At 46.1% G+C, this 19381-nt stretch overlaps 1 protein-coding gene across 1 annotated transcript; it reads left to right on the top strand.

Annotated features, from left to right (window-relative positions):
* Positions 1-5917: 5917 nt before the first annotated feature.
* On the top strand, positions 5918-7066 carry LOC137039821 (uncharacterized protein F54H12.2-like). The gene has a single exon (XM_067415095.1). It carries the CDS (start codon positions 5918-5920, stop codon positions 7064-7066), a length of 1149 nt encoding a protein of 382 aa, XP_067271196.1.
* Positions 7067-19381: the final 12315 nt, after the last annotated feature.

The following is a 19381-nucleotide window of genomic DNA, read 5'->3' as shown; positions in this document are numbered from 1 at the left end:
GCATGCTGGGAGCCAAAGCAGTATTAAAATGAGTGCTCCCAGCATGCATTGTGGCATGAAGCATGTCACCCTTGTTTAGATTCATATACTGATTCTAGATGTCTGTCTGTGTCTAAAAAAAAGTTCCCACAATGTTTTAAAAATCAAAATTCAGAATGACTGATCTGCTGCAAAAAAAAAAAAAAAACTTTTGTGGTAAACGTAATATACCATTATTTAAAAAAAAAAGAAAATCATGAAAAAAGTAGTCAACTACTCCCTTTATAAAGCTGTTCACTAGATCACTTGATCATTGGTTACAGCATTATTTGCAACACATTATGTGTTTTGTTTAACACTGTTACAAACTCATACAATTTGCCAAGACTCAAACTGCCCAACTAAAGGAAACAATCATCACCAAAATGGTAACCAAACATTTTCAATAAAAAAGTCTACATCTGAACCAGTTCATTCTTAATAAGAGCTTCTGTTTCCAAAAGACACAAAATGCTGAATTGGCTCAACTACAAAGGTTTTGTTACAGATTAGTTGCATCTCTCCAGAAAACAAATAATGTCACGTTGACTCAACGAAACATTTTTTTTGTGTGTCACAGACAACTTATTTTCAGTTCGCATAACTGTTATTTACCAAAGTTGAGTCAACAAAAAAAAGTTAGGGGGAATTAGTACTAAGATTTTTTTTTGTTGTATGAGATTTGTACAGTATGGATTTTTGCTGAACCAACAAAACAAAATCAGTCTTCTCAACTTTTTGCAATTTGTGTTTTTTACAATGTGTGATATTTTGTTGAACCAACACAACAAATTCAGTCATTTCAACTTTTTTAAAGTTGTGAGTAGTAATAGGATGCGGCATATGACAAAAAGATTTATGGCTTTGACCTTTTGACCTTTTGCCCGATTGAACTTCCGGGGTCACGGTCATGGAGGGGTTTCCGGTATGATTTATGACGTGACCTTTTGACCTTCCGGGGGTTATGGGGATTACGGGTATAATTTATGATGTGCCCTTTGACCTTCCGGGGTTGATGGGGATTACCGGTATAATATATAATGTTTTGACAGATGTTTTTATCCTTTGAAGTGGGTATGATAAAGTTTTTATCCTTTGAAGAGGGTATAATATATGATGTTTTGAAGTCGTTAATAATATATGAAGTCGTTAATAATGATAATATATGTTGTTTTTTTATCCTTTGAAGAGGGTATGATATATATTTGTGACGGAAAGTTTTATCCTTTGAAGTTCAGGCTATCAGGACCCTCCTCCTCCTCCTCATTCCGTAGCAACGTATATAAACTGATCGATGTGTAGTCTGTTCTACAAAAGAGAATCATGAGCTACATGAGGATGGATGGTTTATCCCCCCCTAAATCGCCGGAAAGACTGCCTAGGGCACCGAGAAAACCGTACGGTCACGTCCGTCTGACAGATTTTCTCCACGAAGTTACCGAATGGAAAACAGCTGAATTTAACATGGGCAGCGGACGCGTATTCGGGTACAGATTTCATAAACCGACTCGTACTGTTACGCTCTACACTACCGACAACCATGGAGAGTTTCAGGCCGTGGAAGACCCCTGCGTTGTATTTCCTGAAAAAGACTGGAATCTTTTTTACAATTTTGTCTGGAGGGATCTGAAAGACTGCGGTGAAGAGCCTTTGTACGTTGCAGAGTGGGACAGTGTAACCCCGAATGTCCGGTACCGTGTGGTGGGTGATCACACTGAAAAGATGGTGAAGGAATCTGTTTACATATTCTGCTGTAAAGAGAACACGAAACTCAGCAACGTTCGAGCGAGGGCTGTCATACCTACCGAGCATAACGATCTGTTTGAAATGCAATTATTGTTCAGCTGGGGCGATATGGATCTGCTGAAAGATATTTTCCCGAACATAAACAAAATGTTCAAATGGTGTGACATGCATGACGGATACAGCAAAGTTAAAGTGCAGCTGTTCCACCCCGACAAATGCGTGCGCAGCAGCACTGAAGCTATAGCGTCCACGCCCATTCACTACGCGCATCATGACTGAAGAAGCATCATCAGACCCCGCTCATGTCTGTAGCTGCGGTATCTCTTTCGGCAGCATTCTCGACCCTCCTGATGACAACGCGTGCGACCATAGTCTAACTTTCTCCCCCGAACCACCGGACCTCCACAAGGACTGGCTGGATAAATTCGCTTCGGACATCGGATCACACAACCTGACTTACCTCTCCGCTGATAAAGGCCGTTACGACGCTACAGACGGATGTTTCAGCGACGTCGGATTCAAAATCATAAAAGCCGCGACCGTGCTGCTGCTGGAACATCTCATCGCCGACAAGCTTAAGGACGAATGCCAGGGTTGTGCGATTAACCATCCTAGCCAGCTGCAGCATTCCTGCCTGTTTGACCCACCCAACTTCTTCTTGGACACACACTTTGACGAGCTATCAGGCAAGTTGTTTAAACCCTTCTTTCACGGCATCATCACTATTCTCCTGAACCGCTGCGGGTTAAAATCTAACCCTCATCGTATTCAGGGAACAGTCGGTACTATCCTGCACGAATTGAAAGACGAGCCGTTCATAGCGGCAAAGCTAGAAGAAATCAGGGGGAGACTTCTGGACGCACCCTGCAAGGATATAGTCTATGACGTGGTTGATCTCTGGGAAGGTCTTTCGATTGTGAATGGCTAGCGATCAAGATCCCTCCAGCATGGGTGCGAACTGCAGCCTAAAGAGTTGTGTGGAATTCATGTTTAAAGATCATTACAGAAACCGGATGAGCAATCTGTTGCATAAGATTATTGCGGATGCATCCAACCCCGGATTTCCAATTGACACCGACACGAGGCGTGAAGCGAATCTCAAGAAAAATATGGTGTTAATTAGAGGAATGCCTAATTCATGGGATGATTTGACGGACAAATGCGCAGACGGTACCAAACCACCCGATGTCATGATGAAAGAGGTTCTAGATATACTGTTTCAATCGCAGTCTGAGATTGGAATCACAGACCTGTTGTGTTCCTGTACCTATGTGGCGGACGTATGTTCTACACTGATATTGAGTACACGCGGGTATGATGAAAATGATGAAAATGAATTAGCCAAAATTGACGAAATGGAAAACATTGTTGAGAAAATTGTTGCAATGTTTATCGATTACATCCTAGCCCAAAACATGATGGCCTGCAGAGATTTTCTTTTCTGGTTAGACTTTCATTGATGTGATTATTACCATCATAATTTTTTACTAGCCATTATATCCTGTAACAATATTATATTCATTTTTAACTTTGTATCCCGTAAGTTATTACTTAGATGTTGCTATATTAACATCATTATATCTGTTTTTTATGTACTTGGATTACATGATCTGTTATTTCATTGTATCCATTTTACTTACTTACTTTTGTATTCTGTAACTTTTTTAATAAAAGATTGATTCAAAATCATTGTACGCATTATTCTTTTTGCAACGGCTGAAACGACATCATGTCGGAGCTCATGAAAAAGATTTATTATACACCATCCAACCCTGGTTCTTTAGGGGGTAAAAAGCGATTAAAAGATGCCGTCTTAAAAGATAGCGGGGTTCGTCTAAGCGATAAAGAGGTTTCAGAATGGTTGGCCGGTGAGGATGCTTACACATTACACAAAACAGCTCCTATAAAATACAAACGAAATAGAGTGGTTGTGTACGGGGTCGATACGCAGTTCCAGGCCGATCTTGTCGATATGACCGCCTACGCCAAGGATAATGACGGTAATAAATTTCTGCTGACCTGTATAGACGTATTTAGCAAGTACTCCTGGGTTCGAGTGTTGAAAAATAAGAGCGGCATTGAGGTTACTAAAGCTTTCAAGTCTATACTCGACGAGGGGCGTGTACCTCAGAAACTGCAGACGGATCAGGGAACGGAGTTTTTTAACAAGCATTTTCAAGATATGATGAAAAAGCACGACATCAATCACTTTGCTACCGCCACGGATTTGAAAGCCAGCGTTGTGGAACGGTTTAATAGAACGTTAAAAAGTCGCATGTGGAGATTTTTAATGGCTACAAATTCGCGCAGATACGTAGATGTTTTACAAGACATTATTCAGGGGTACAACACGAGTTATCATCGAAGTATCAGAATGAGACCCGTGGACGTGGACAAAGTAAATGAGGATCAAGTGTTTCAAAACTTGTACGGCGATATAAAGAAGACCGGGGTTAAACCCCTATTTAATTTCAAAGTCGGCGACGTCGTTAGGATTTCTAAAGTCAGAGGTCCGTTCGCCAAAGGTTACGAGCAGAACTACACGGAAGAATTTTTCACCGTGGCCTCTCGTATCCCACGACAACCCCCAGTCTACAGACTCACCGATTATGACGGTGATGTCATCGACGGGGTTTTTTATGAAAAAGAGCTGCAAAAAATAATTGTTAGTAAAAACAAATCTTTTAAAGTGGAAAAGATTTTAGGTCAGAAAAAACAAGGGAAATCTACGCTTGTTCTAGTGAAATGGCTCGGATGGCCTTCAAAATTTAATAGTTATATAGATAAAAAAAACTCTGCTGGACTTGCAATCTCCTTAAAACGATGCGTCGTTAACGGATCGACCCATACGGCACGAAGGATCGTCATGGATGATCACGGGTTCTACGTCACCTTGCCGTGCAATGCGTCGGATTCGGTTTATCCTGAAAATCGTATAGCCTGCTATACAACCAGGTTGGCTAAGCCCATAAACTTGAAAGGAGAATGGGAAGTCGGACTCGCCGAAATCGAATATCCTAGAAGTTGGTACATCTTTAATGACGAAGATGGACATTTCATTCTACATAAGGCCCCGGAACCCCCCGATGGCACCTCCACACATATTGGTATTTCTATCATTTCAAAATTGAACATAAACGGCGGTTACTACGTAAACATTCGAGCGATCCTCCGTGCTATAAACCAACATCTCACGCCCTCGGCCGTATTGCATCACGACGAATTAAAAAACAAGGTCTATCTGGTAGCGAAACCCAACATTTCGATGAGTTTCCGGGGGAAACTGGCCATCATTTTAGGAATGACGCAAAAACCTCTCGGAGGTTTAAGCTATCATAAAGAACCCGATTTTACTAAGACCGTCATCTCGTACGCGCCTCATCAAGCGGATATCAAAGCGGGGTTCTACACGATGTACGTTTACACAGACGTCATCCAATATCAATCGGTCGGCGATTCGCACGTACCCCTCTTGAGATGCGTACATATAACGGGTAAAAGCAACGACGCGGTCATTGCCAGATACGACAACCCCCATTACGCATCGGTCAACAAGGATCACATCGACAGCATCGTCATAGAGTTGAAGGACGATCAAAACAACGAGGTAGCATTTTCTTACGGGAAAGTCATAGTAAAACTTCACTTTAAACCAAAACGTATCCCGATTCTTTAAAAATGGTTTATTATACACCTAGAGAGACCAATACCTCGGACTATGTAAGCTATTACCAAAATCAAGCCGGCAGCGGCTTACCGGGGTATGCAGGGGGCGGGGTTATGTATGGGGCCGGAATAGGCGGTTTATTTAGAGGCCTGTTCAGGATGGCCATACCTCTGTTAAAAAGAGGATTTAGCATCGCGAAACCTCACCTAAAATCGGCGGCTAGAAATATAGTATCCGACGTCGTCTCAAACGTATTGACGCGGTCCCATAACGATAAAGCTCAAGACGGGTCCGGGCTAATGGTCATGGCCCGTAAGAGAATGTCTAAGCCGCCCGGTGTGAGGAGGCGTGGTCAATGGCTAGCACAAAAGAAGAAGAAGAAAGTGGCGAGCGGATCAAACAGGCTCTCACTCGCACGCAGAAAGCGCAAGAAGTCTGTTAGTCGAAACGTATCGATCAAGAGAGCCTCAAAATCTATATTCTAACATGGCGTTACTGCATCGCATGTCGGGAGAATGCATCAAGTCGGAGCTGGACTTATTTACGGTCCCGATGACGCAGACCGTTATTGAGAAAAATGGCTATTTAGAAGTGGCCCCTTTATCGGCCATATCCGACTCCGCTCCGTTGGAATTTTTTATCGCGGGCAACGGCGATGATTATTTGGATCTCAACAACATCATGCTCTATCTACGGGTGAAAATCACGAAACCTAACGGTGATGTGATTGCACACCCGGCGAAGGTAGGGCTGATCAACTACCCCGGAGCCACCATATTTTCACAAGTCGACGTAACCCTGGGCGATCGTCTGATATCTCAAAGTTCGAGCACCTATCCTTATCGCTGCATCATAGAAAGTCTGATCAACTACGGTAAAGATACTCTGGAATCTATTTTCGCCTCCGGCTTGTTTTACAAGGACACCGCGGGTCAGATGAATGTCCACGACCCCGCAGGCAATAACGCGGGGCTGACAAAGAGATCGAGCTACACCAGCGAAAGCAAGGAGGTGGAACTCCTTGTGCCCATACACAGTGATATATTCTTCCAGGAGAAACTTTTGATAAACGGGGTTGACATTAAGATAAGATTTATTAGAGCAAAAGATGAATTCTGTCTGATGAGGTCCAACGACGTGGCTTACAAATTAAATATAGTGGCTGCATCCCTATTTGTCAAGAAAGTTTCTGTATCACCGCCGGTGAGACTGGCACACGCCCAGACACTACTCTCGACAACGGCAAAGTACCCCGTCGATAGGGTCAGTCTAAAATCATTCTCCATACCCGCAGGGGCTCGTGTTTCAAATCAAGAAAATCTGTTTTTAGGAACGCTACCCAAGTCTATCGTCATAGGTATGGTCGACAACGACGCCTTCACCGGCTCCTACACGAAAAATCCATTCGCCTTTCATCATTATAACTTAGAATTTTCAGCGGTGTACCTTGACGGACAGCAGTTCCCTGCGAAGCCTCTTCAGCCCAATTTCAGCGATGGAATGGCGGTACGGGAATATTATCAGCTGGTGATGGCGACCGGGAGACATCTTAAAGATCAACCGCTCGCTATCGGCAGGAATGATTTCCTGAACGGATACACGCTTTACGCATTTACAAACAAATTAACTCTGTAGTCAAAGCAAGCTTTTTCCAGCTGCGACTTTTAGCCAAAGTAAAGCCTTTTCTGTGCCGCAGTGATCTGGAAAAGGCAATTCATGCTTTTATCAGCTCACGCATTGATTACTGTAACGCACTCTACATTGGCATCACACAGTCTTCACTCCATCGTCTCCAACTGGTACAGAATGCAGCTGCTCATCTTCTAACTGGTACATCTAGACACAGCCATATTAGTCCAGTTCTCTGTTCCCTCCACTGGCTCCCGGTTCGGTACCGTGTTGATTTTAAAATTTTAATGTTTGCCTTTAAAGCTCTTAATGGCCTTGCGCCACCTTATTTATCAGAGATTTTAAGTGTCCACCGTCCAAACAGAGCCCTCCGGTCGGCTGACCAGATGAGGCTAGTTGTTCCGAGGTCCCGGTGCAAGCAGTGGGGCGATCGTTCATTTGCTTTTGCTGCTCCTAAACTTTGGAACACTCTACCAGTAGACCTGCGTGTTCTTACAGACCTGGCCCTATTCAAGTCCAGGTTAAAAACGCATTTATTTAAACTGGCTTTTAACACACAGTAGCACTGTGGCACTTTGAATTTTATTTTTGAATTTTATTTTTGTATTTTGTGTAACTGTTCCTTTGGTTATTGCTTCATGTATTAATATATTATTTATTGTAGATGTTTTTCTGTTCTAAATGTAAAGCACCTTGGTCCTCCTTTTGGTTGTTGGAAGGTGCTATACAAATAAAGTTTGATTGATTGATTGATTTAACCTCACACCCGACGAAGAGTGCGGTCAGCACATTTCGCTAATCAAGTCCGGGAATATCAGAGTCGAAGCTCGTTTCAGACAACCGCTGCCGAATACCATTAATTTAATCATTTACGCGGTATTCGACTCCATCGTTGAAGTATCTAACAGACGTCAAGTGCTGATAGACTACTATTGAGATGAACACGCTGCAACTCACGGCCGTCATGGATAAAATCACATGCGGGACTCATTTTCTCGGGGTTCTACCAAGCGATCAACTACCCAAAAAAACCCTAAGGATCTTACCGTCAATGGCGATCATTAACACCCACCCTTCCTGGTTACCGGGCGAGCATTGGATCGCGGTTTATTTAAGCGAGGAAGGACCCACATGTTTTTTCGACAGCTTCGGCAACCCGCCCAAAAGCCAGAGGTTTCCAATCGCCATCAATAACTTTCTAACAGCCAATGACTCCGCGGTATTATATTCCGACAGACGCGTCCAGGATTATTCATCGGATACCTGCGGTCAGCACTGTGTGTTTTTTCTATATCATTTAGCCAGAGGATGTGACTATAACCATGTGATGAAACTATACACAGATGATTACATAAAAAATGATAAAATGGTGTCCCTTTTTGTGAGGAGATTAAGACCGTATGTTTGTAATGATGAAATGTTTTCCTGCCTTCACTGTGTGCAGACATGTTTGGCATATAAATAAAAATCTTAAAACTATTATATTTGATAGTCTTTTTTATTGAATCATACAATGCATACAAAATAGAAGGATTCGTTAAAATTCCAACCATTGTCTTCGATCGATAGTTGGGGATTTAAACACAGAGTCTTCGGGCTCTGGAAACACAGAGCGTGAATATTTTCGTCCTCTTTTAGAAGGTCTGGCAAGGGTTTGTGTGGGGGAGTCGGGTTTAGTCTTTAGAGACTGAATTGCACCCCTCACCTGTTGATTCGGCACCGTAGAAAAAGGAATGTTTAATTCTGCAAAGGCGCGTAGAAACTCCGACCATCCTATAGGTCTCCTGTTATCCCGAACCTTTTGCGGAGCCGTAATGTTTTTTAATAAATCGAGCATGTGCGAGCCTTTCACGGCTTTACCCCTGAACACAAACTCACCCGATTCGTTCCACGCACTTAGTTCTTTAGCTTTAGACATCTTGTCTAATATGTATCTGCTGTTTTTCACACTTCTCGAAGGCACATTCTTCAGAACTTCATCCATCACGTGCACATCAGCACCGTCATCTTCAACGGCTGTGGTAGTCGGTAGCTCGTCTTTATTAGGGGGGTCCGGTAGGGTGAGCGTTAAAACACCGGCCTCACGATCGCCTTGTTTAACGACGTTCAAAAACCTGCTTAGGGTATTGGCGTAAAGCTTTGCTTTTTCGTAAGGGCTCAAATCAGTGCGGAGTAAAATATTTCTCATGGATCCGTCCAATTCGTTTTCCACCGTCTGTTGAATACTCTCGCGGGGGTTTTCAGTTTTCATCCTATCCAATTGATGTTGCGGGACTAAATACATCTTCTCCGCATACTCCATCCTATCTATTTGCTATCAAGCTCGAAAGAAATGGTATGGCCACGCTCAGGAGCGGCAAAAGGAATCCGCCCTTCTGGTTGATGACTCGTTTCTTGGCCTCTATGCCTATTTTTTTATCGGCGACAAATTTAATTTCGGCTTTTCTCTTTTTCAGTTTTCTGTACTGTTGACGATTGACCGGAATCGTTCCGTAGAGAATGTTAAGAGCCACTTCACACAGGGATAAAATGAACTCGTCGGACGCCGATTGTAAAATAAGTCGTCGTTGTTTTGGAGAAGCTTTATGTAGTAGCTTTAACACAGGGAGATGTTTACAAAGTCTGGCTGACATGTTGATCACGTTCTTCTTTTTTTCGGGATATAAACCACTTGACGGTCGGACAGCAATCCTGTTCTGAGACGGTACTGCTCGGGAGTTTTTGCTTTTGTCACGGTTCATGGATTCCCTGTCTCACTCTTGGGTGCGTGTTGAATGTAGGTGAGGGCGGAGCCTGGGATTGGCTCATCACGCACCTGTGGCTGATCACCTGCACCAGCTGCAACTCATCACCTTCACCCTATTTAGTCTCTCTGTTTCTCTCTTGTCTTTGTCAGAGCGTTGTTGGATGTTTCCCCTTGTGTCTCCGTGTTGGTTATCGTTTCCCCCTTCCGTGAAACGCTGGATCCCTTCCCGGATTACCTCTACCGATCTCCCGAGTCACAGCTGCTCACAGCCTTGCCCGTGTCACCAACAGAGCCTCTCTCACTGCTCCGTCTTACCCGGACTTCTTCAGTGTTCTGAGTTTTGACTTCTGTGACACTTTCTGTCTTATTAAACTGAGTTACTTGCAATTGAATCCTGCCTCTGTGAATCCGTTACAGAACGCTCTGACCAACCATGGATTCAGCGAGTATCAACGCCCTACTGACCAGCAGCAACGAGAGACTGGACCAGCAGGAGGCGAACTTAACTGCCACAGGACAGGCAGTACACACTTTGGTGGCACGGGTGGCCGAGCTGACCCAACAGATGCAACAACTCGTCGGTCCCACTGTGCCCGACCCACCGCCGACCCCCCACACACCATCCGCATCGCGGCAACCGGAACCACGTCTGCCTACCCCTGAGAGTTATGCCGGTGAGAGCAATTATTGCAGAGCCTTCCTTACCAAGTGTTCCTTGTTTTTCGCTCTTCAACCGCAGACTTTCAACACGGAGAGATCCAAGGTGGCATTCGTCCTCACCCTGCTCTCCGGACGAGCCGCACTTTGGGGAACGGCGGTGTGGGAAAATCAACATCTTTGCAGCTCCTCGTTCCAGACGCTGGCGGCGGAGATGAGAAGGGTGTTTGACCGAGCGGTAACCGGAAGAGAAGCGGCACGTCAACTCGCAGAGCTCCGTCAAGGTAACCGCTCGGTCTCGGATTATTCCATCGAGTTCCGCACCCTGGCCGCCGAGTGCAAGTGGAACGAGGAGGCACAGTGGGACATGTTCCTGCATGGGCTGGCTGACCGCATCCAGAAAGAGATTTTCATGATCGACCTTCCGGAGAAGATTGACGGACTGATCGAACTGGCGTTGAGGGTGGACGCTCGTCTGAGTCGGCTGAGATCCAGGATGGAGTTTCAGCACAAGAGTGTCGAATGCCCTCAGGCCAACGCTGCGGATGCGGTCAGCTACACCTTCGACCCGGAGCCCATGCAGGTGGGTCGAGCTCGGCTCTCCCGGGAGGAGAGAGCGAGACGGAGATCCCGTGGTCTTTGCCTCTACTGCGGCGGGACCGGACACCTGCTAGACTCCTGCCCGGTAAGAGGACCACGCCCGGCGGTAAGGAGAAGGCTACTGTCGGGCGGGATCTCCGTGGAAAAGACCTCATCCTCCACTCTCCTTCCGGTGAGATTGCTGTGGGCAGCCCAGGAATTTTCCAGCCCAGCACTCCTCGACTCGGGAGCGGAGGGTAACTTTCTTGACTCTGCCCTTGCACACAAACTCAAAATACCCACCATTGCACTTAAAAACACCATCTCTGTCAACGCACTCAACGGACAAGTTCTCCCTGACATTTCATTCACCACTGAACCACTTACACTGATCACGTCTGGCAACCACACTGAACTCATTTCATTTTTTATCCTGGACTCCCCTTTGGCTCCCATTGTCCTCGGTCACCCTTGGCTGGAGTTACATAACCCAAGGGTTGACTGGGGACAAAACTCTGTGTCTGCGTGGAGTGATAAGTGTTATGAGTCTTGTTTGGTGTCTGCTTGTTCGTCTGTGTCTCGTTCTGTTTTTCAGAGTGAGACGGTGAATCTATCTAACGTGCCTCCGGAGTACCTCGACCTGAAGGAAGTGTTCAGTAAGTCCCGAGCTGCTTCTCTTCCTCCGCATCGTCCCTATGACTGTGCTATAGATTTACTCCCAGGTAAGTCTCCGCCTAAGGGCAAACTATACTCTCTTTCTATTCCAGAGAGGGAGGCCATGGAGAAATATATTTCTGATTCTCTAGCCTCCAAATTCATCCGCCCTTCCTCTTCTCCAGCGGGGGCGGGGTTCTTCTTCGTGGGGAAGAAGGATGGTTCTCTGCGACCTTGCATTGATTACCGAGGGCTGAATAACATCACGGTAAAGAATACCTATCCTTTGCCGTTGATGTCTTCAGCTTTCGAGAGGTTACAGGGAGCATCCGTCTTCACGAAGTTGGACTTACGTAACGCTTATCATTTGGTTCGCATCAGGGAGGGGGATGAATGGAAAACCGCATTTAACACCCCCAGGGGGCATTTTGAATATTTGGTCATGCCTTTCGGCCTTTCCAACTCCCCAGCGGTTTTCCAGGCACTCGTCAATGATGTGTTGAGAGACATGGTCGACCAATTCATATATGTCTACCTGGATGACATTTTGATTTTTTCTTCGTCTCTCCAGGAACATGTTCGACACGTCAGACGAGTGCTTCAGAGGTTGCTAGAGAATGGGCTTTTTGTCAAAGCGGAGAAATGCGCTTTTCATGCACAGTCTGTTCCTTTTTTAGGGTACATCGTGTCATCGGAGGGAATGCGCATGGATCCCGACAAGGTTAAGGCTGTGATGGATTGGCCAAGTCCAGATTCCCGTAAGGCCCTACAGAGGTTTCTGGGGTTCGCCAATTTCTATCGGCGTTTTATTCGCAATTTCAGCCAACTAGCCGCACCTCTGACTGCCTTGACCTCTCCCCGAACGACGTTCAGGTGGTCCGATACAGCCGAGGCTGTATTCGCCAAACTGAAAAGCCGCTTTGTTTCGGCTCCCATCTTAGTCGCCCCTGATTCCACACGTCAGTTCGTGGTAGAGGTCGACGCGTCAGAGGTGGGGGTAGGAGCGGTTCTTTCACAGCGCTCTCCCTCAGATGACAAGATGCACCCGTGCGCGTTTTTCTCCCATCGTCTTTCTCCTGCCGAACGCAATTATGACATTGGTAACAGAGAGTTGTTGGCCGTCAAGTTAGCGTTGGAGGAGTGGCGTCATTGGCTTGAAGGGTCGGGGGTACCTTTTATTGTATGGACGGATCATAAGAACCTTGAATATATTAGATCTGCTAAAAGACTCAACTCCAGGCAGGCTCGGTGGGCACTTTTTTTCGGACGTTTTGACTTTGTTCTCTCGTACCGCCCCGGGTCTAAAAACATCAAACCCGACTCTTTATCTCGTATTTTTGATGCTTCCGAACGCCCGGTTACTCCCGAGTGTATTTTGCCAGAGAAGATAGTTATCTCTACACTCACATGGGAGATCGAATCGAAGGTCAAAGTGGCCTTAGAAGGGGTAACGCCCCCGCCCGGCGGCCCACCGAGTTGTTTGTTCGTTCCGGAGGGGTTAAGATCCGAGGTCCTCAAATGGGGTCACTGCTCCAACATTGCTTGTCATCCAGGGGTAAACCGCACTTGCAGTTTAGTAAAGCAACGATTTTGGTGGCCACTTATGGCTCGCGACATTCGCAGTTTTGTTTTGGCTTGCTCGGTCTGTGCGGTTGGTAAGACATCTAACCAACCTCCCCATGGGTTACTTCAGCCGTTGTCTGTTCCTTCGAGACCCTGGTCCCACATCGCTCTAGATTTTGTTACCGCCCTCCCGCCCTCCCAGGGCAAGACGGTCGTTTTGACCGTCGTGGACCGATTCTCGAAGGCAGCACATTTCATTCCCTTGCCCAAATTACCCTCAGCCAAGGAGACAGCGGTATCTGTAGTAGACCACGTCTTTCGGTTACATGGCCTCCCGATGGACGTGGTCTCTGACAGAGGTTCCCAATTTGTGTCCAAATTTTGGCAGGAGTTTTGTAAATTACTAGGAGCCACGGTTAGTCTGTCTTCGGGTTATCACCCCCAAAGCAACGGTCAGACCGAGAGAGCCAATCAGGATCTGGAAAGAGTGTTGCGATGTTTGGTATCCAAGAATCCTTCATCCTGGAGCCAGCAACTCTCTATGGTTGAGTACGCTCATAACTCGTTACCAGTGTCATCTACGGGCCTTTCGCCATTTGAGTGTAGTGTAGGTTACCAGCCACCTATTTTTCCTAGTCTGGATTCCGAGGTCGCGGTCCCCTCTGTTCACGCCTTTATCCAGAGGTGTCATCGCACATGGACCAGAGCCCGTGAGACTCTGCTCCAGGTGGGAGCGCGCACCAAGGCTAAAGCCGATCGCCACCAGTCTAAGCCTCCCGTTTACGTCGTGGGTCAAAAAGTGTGGCTTTCTACCAAGAACATTCCTCTCCGCTCCGTATCTAATAAACTTGCTCCCAAATTTATCGGCCCGTTCACTGTCACCAAGATCATTAGTCCGGTGACAGTCCGCCTCAAACTCCCTCCGGCGTACAGGAGGATTCATCCCGCCTTCCATGTATCCAAAATCAAGCCTGTTTTTCACTCCCACCTTAATCCGCCAGTCCCGGTTCCCCCACCGCCGCGACTCGTAGATGGGGAACCAACGTATTCGGTTAATCGCATTCTGGATTCTAGACGGAGGGGACGCGGTTTCCAGTACTTGGTGGACTGGGAAGGTTACGGTCCGGAGGAGAGAAGTTGGGTTCCTGCTAGGGACATTCTGGATCACTCCCTTATTGATGATTACAATCAACAGGTAAGGTCGGCTGGGAGCGTCAGGGGACGCTCCTAGGGGGAGGGGTACTGTCACGGTTCATGGATTCCCTGTCTCACTCTTGGGTGCGTGTTGAATGTAGGTGAGGGCGGAGCCTGGGATTGGCTCATCACGCACCTGTGGCTGATCACCTGCACCAGCTGCAACTCATCACCTTCACCCTATTTAGTCTCTCTGTTTCTCTCTTGTCTTTGTCAGAGCGTTGTTGGATGTTTCCCCTTGTGTCTCCGTGTTGGTTATCGTTTCCCCCTTCCGTGAAACGCTGGATCCCTTCCCGGATTACCTCTACCGATCTCCCGAGTCACAGCTGCTCACAGCCTTGCCCGTGTCACCAACAGAGCCTCTCTCACTGCTCCGTCTTACCCGGACTTCTTCAGTGTTCTGAGTTTTGACTTCTGTGACACTTTCTGTCTTATTAAACTGAGTTACTTGCAATTGAATCCTGCCTCTGTGAATCCGTTACAGCTTTATAGTCTATCATTAAGTAGCCAAAAGGTCGGTTGACCGCGTCGTGATAGCACTCCATGAAGTATTTTGTGTTTCCGGGGTACATTTGGCGCGCTAGCAGCGCTACTTGATTGACATCCCGAGGGTTTTTAAACAGAATCATATAATTGGTGTTTAAACTAATGGTTCGGCTGAATTTACCCTGTACAAACGCATTTTGAACGATGTAAACGCAACTTAAATTTCGATGATGAACAAAATTCACAAATACCCTTTGAAGCTCGGAGTTACCACTGGCCTGCTCCATCAAATCATCCACGATGAGAAGATTTGTTTTAGTGACAGGTAGCAAATCATCATCATTCAGACTCTCCGGTATTCCATGCACAAATTTAATGTCATACAATTTCAGTACATCATCATACAAAGGTTGCCAACAATCATACAACCATACAATGTTTTCAATTTTCTGAATGGATGTTGTAGTCTGAAATCAAAATAATCGGAAACATCCTGCGGTCGTCCGTGCGTCATCTGATCAGTAGCCATAAGGAAGTGTGGTGTAATCGGGCAAAAGCCTGCGTTTATTATACACCACCTTAAACCTTTTAACGACTGATTTGTTGTGCAATGTGAGAGTCTTTTTATTCCTCACAATGTTTTCCGTTTGAGCTAGGATGTATTCGCCACTATTAGGCGACGTCACATAACTGTCAACCAGATCGATCAGGGATTCCAGACGGATGGTTTGGGAATTTTTAGCATTCAGCGTTATACCCTTCGCTTTCATACACACCGTACCTTTGCACGTGCGAAAGCCATAAGATTTCGGACCGCTGGAACAAAACTCGGTGATAAAATCGTCATATTCGATTTCGCTAGTCAGCTCGCCCAAATGATCCCCGAGAGGCGGCTCCCAGTCGCCGGGCCTAGACACGAATATGACGCTGTCTGTGTCCGAGTATAGTAGACGGTCGCCGAGTCGGTCCATCAATGTGTACAATTCCAGTCGCGCGTGTGCGGTAGTGAACGCGCCTATAAACACGTTAACATCGCGAGCCTTACAAACATCGTCTTTGAGCGGTTTATGCTGGACGAGCGCCACGTCGTCTGAGACGAATGAGAAATAGGACAACGTGTCAGTATTACCGAAAACGATTCTGGTGAAAACTTCAGGGTCGCTCACCAGAGTCGTTTGAGGTAAGTTCGGTCTTAAAGAGAATCGTCCCCACAAACTATTCAGAATTAATTTAGTGATAGCCCTCTGGGCAGCGTTGTACTTGATCTTTTCGGGGTCGAGTTGAATCCCCTCTTTTTCAAAATACTCACGGATGTAGGTCTCTTTCTCAGCGTCCGTGACAACGTTCGACGGGTACCCGGACGCTTGTTGTTTCAAACGTAGAAACGTTTTTACATATCCGTCAAACAACGTGTCTGACCGCTGCGGAAAATGCCAAACCTCGTCGATCTTGGCTACCACATAGCCCTTCTCGACGGCTTTTAAAAGCTCTATAGATACCCAACACCCCGACAGCGCTCTTTCCTCATTCGTGTGGGTACAGCTCGTGGTCTGGTTTTGATCGTGAGCGCAGGTTCTGCACAACGGAAACATCAGTTTTCCCTGACATCTGTAAGGGAGGACCGGGTGCAGTAATTTGCGGGGAGGGTACACGGTTGCTTTGATAAGCCCGTAATAATTTTCAATCGGTTCAAAATCATTTAAAATGATCTGCGGGTGTTCGATCGGGTAGCTTTTCGTAGCCTGACAGTAAGGATATAACGAAGTGAAATCAAGGTAACGTATTTTCTCGTCCCCGCTCACTTTGTGATAGAGCTTATAAGCGTTAGTGCGCCCACCAAACAACGCCTCTCGAGGTCTCAGTCTCTCTGGGGCAGAATAATTAGCCATAAATTCTATCACAGAGGGGTCTGTCTTTTTCATGGCATTCCATTCGCATTCCCAAAGAACCTCGATTTGCAAACCGTACGCATTCTGCAGAATTTCAACCTTATCGTCAAACTGTCTCCTGAGAACCCCGTAGGGTACTCCCGACAAGGGGTGTGTCTGATGAGGTTCAAAGCGGCAGCAGTGCCCGTGGAAGATGCACCCCGCGTATTCTAACCCGTGCCTCACACCGTCCTGCTCATAGTAGCCGTCTAAAAAGTACTTACCGATCGAAACTTCGCCATGGTTTACAGCGTGGTGAACGTCTGCTTTTCGACTTTTCTTAACGTACTCGAGCCATTCGATCGATCCGTTTGAGTAGCACTTATTCTGACGGATGTACGCTTTGTTATGCGTGAGAGCGAGCGTGTTTCTGTCGAGATAATGCGTTTTGAAGACCCCCATTGAACAACTGGCGATCGTCGTGAATGCAAAAGGGTCGAGTTTGGCGCATTCTATGAACGCCTCGCGGTATTTCATACAGCCTTCGCGTAATAAGACGACGTTGTTAACGCCGTACGTGTACAGTTCTTGCCTAAAGTCAAACCGTTCGCCCTGAACCGTGCTGTACCACGCGTCGAACTTTTTGCGGTCATGTGTGGGAAGTAGGTTTTTTCAGTCATTGTTTCTAAGTCTAGCGCCGCGGGCATTTTTGCTAACGCCATTGGAAAAAATGCATAGCTATCGATATACCGCTGGGCAAACGACTCGTCGTACATGAAAATAATTTTACAGCCTTGCATTATGATCTCAATCCCGATCCCGGCATTGCAAAAATACTCAAGAATTAGAAAGGCGTCGAATCTGGATGCGTAATGAGCTATGAAGCAGTACCCGTTATATCGTGGTTGTCTGAAGCGGTCGATTAGCTTAGCGATGCAGTCGGTACCCTCAGCCGTAAATTTCTGACCTTTGAATGTGATCGCGCAAACAAAATTTGCCACGTGCCGACCGTTTTCGTAGCGCGTTTCAAAATCATAGAAAATGTATTTCTCGCATTTTTCCTTAGGCACTAGGGGTTGTATGAAACATTGATGCACACCACCATCCGCCAGATCCTCCCAACAATGGACGCATTTGTCAGGGCTACATTTGTGGTTTGTAGCCTTGTCCCCGCGTTTAACGTCGTAACGTTTGCAACATAGTTTACAGTATTTTATGATATCGCAGGCGGGGTATTCCTGACCGGGAGGTGAGTTTTTTTTTAATGCATTTCGAAGCAATAGCTCGTTTTACAGTAACGCGAACAATCGGGACAATGTATGGTTCTTTTAGGAAACCTATGACAATCAACGTCAAAACAGATATTACAGGCGTGTTTACATCGATGGGTTCTGACGCTGGTGTAACTTTGTAACAAAATTGACAGACGTATGCTGAACCCAAGAAACCGGTCAGACTCAATATCATGTAGTAATGATCGTTATGCAGATACAGGAACACCGTTTTGGGGCGTGGTTCATCACAGGTTTTGTACGTTTCTAAGATCATGGCGTTCGATCTGTGAAATACGACAATTTTAATGCCTAGCGCTCGTTCAAACACAGCTATGTCGCTAAGAGCGATCGGGTTGTGGATTGAGAAGCCGGCGGCGTTTTGAATGGCGGTAGCCAGTTTTTCTAACTCGTTCTCGGGTAGTTGAGGGTTAAGAAAACGAGCGATGCAAATAGAAAAACATAAATTATTTGATAAATTTGTGGGGCAAAATAAGGTGCTCTTTTTCTTTTTGATGACCTGACAGACGGCAAAATCTGTAAGTTTACGACGAGGGCGACCGCCTCCTTGTCTGTTCATGGCGACGGTGGCGTCGATCTCGACGACGTCGTCCGATAATAACCGATCGTTGCTCTGTAAAACTTTTTCAAATTGTTCCATTAGTAAATCCACGTTGTAATCATTACCCGATGTTAAAACACCGCTGACGGGTATTTGTAGAGCGGGTACGGACATGGTCATATTGATCACGGGAGCGTCGCTACCTATTTCTCTAGCAAAGCCGACGATCTCGCTCAGCAAGTCGTGTAAGCGGGTGTGATAAGAGGCCAAATCTGTAGAGTTAATCTCTCTCAGATTCATGCTTCTTCTCAACGACACGCTATTGAAACGAGGTCGTGGTAAAACATGATAACCGTTAACGAACCCCCCTTCTCGAATCAGCGTATCAACGTCCGTACTGCTTAATCGAGTCTGTACGGCAGGGTCAGTCACAAGTAAAGCGTCGACATTACCTGAAGTTGGTCTCGCTCCCCCGGTCGACGATTGTGAATTATCATCGGCGACAGGCTGTTCTGTAATGTCGTCGTCAGTACGCGTTGGTAGTTGATTATTTAAAACGCCCCCGTATTGTACAACAGGAATATTGTCTATGCTTAGGGCATGATCGTACAAATTCGCGTTTGAATTTACGGCTAATTCAAAAAGATCCAAATCGGTCGAGGTTGATGGGAAATCTAGATTATCAAATACTGTTCTAAAGAATCTGAAGGTGTTAAAAGATCATCCGGTAGTATACTTAGC

The sequence above is a fragment of the Pseudorasbora parva genome, chromosome 14, assembly GCF_024679245.1.
Source record: "Pseudorasbora parva isolate DD20220531a chromosome 14, ASM2467924v1, whole genome shotgun sequence".
In the NCBI taxonomy this organism is placed as follows: Eukaryota; Metazoa; Chordata; class Actinopteri; order Cypriniformes; family Gobionidae; genus Pseudorasbora; species Pseudorasbora parva.
Note: the sequence above shows the minus strand (reverse complement) of the source record. Positions and strands in the feature narration are given on the sequence as shown.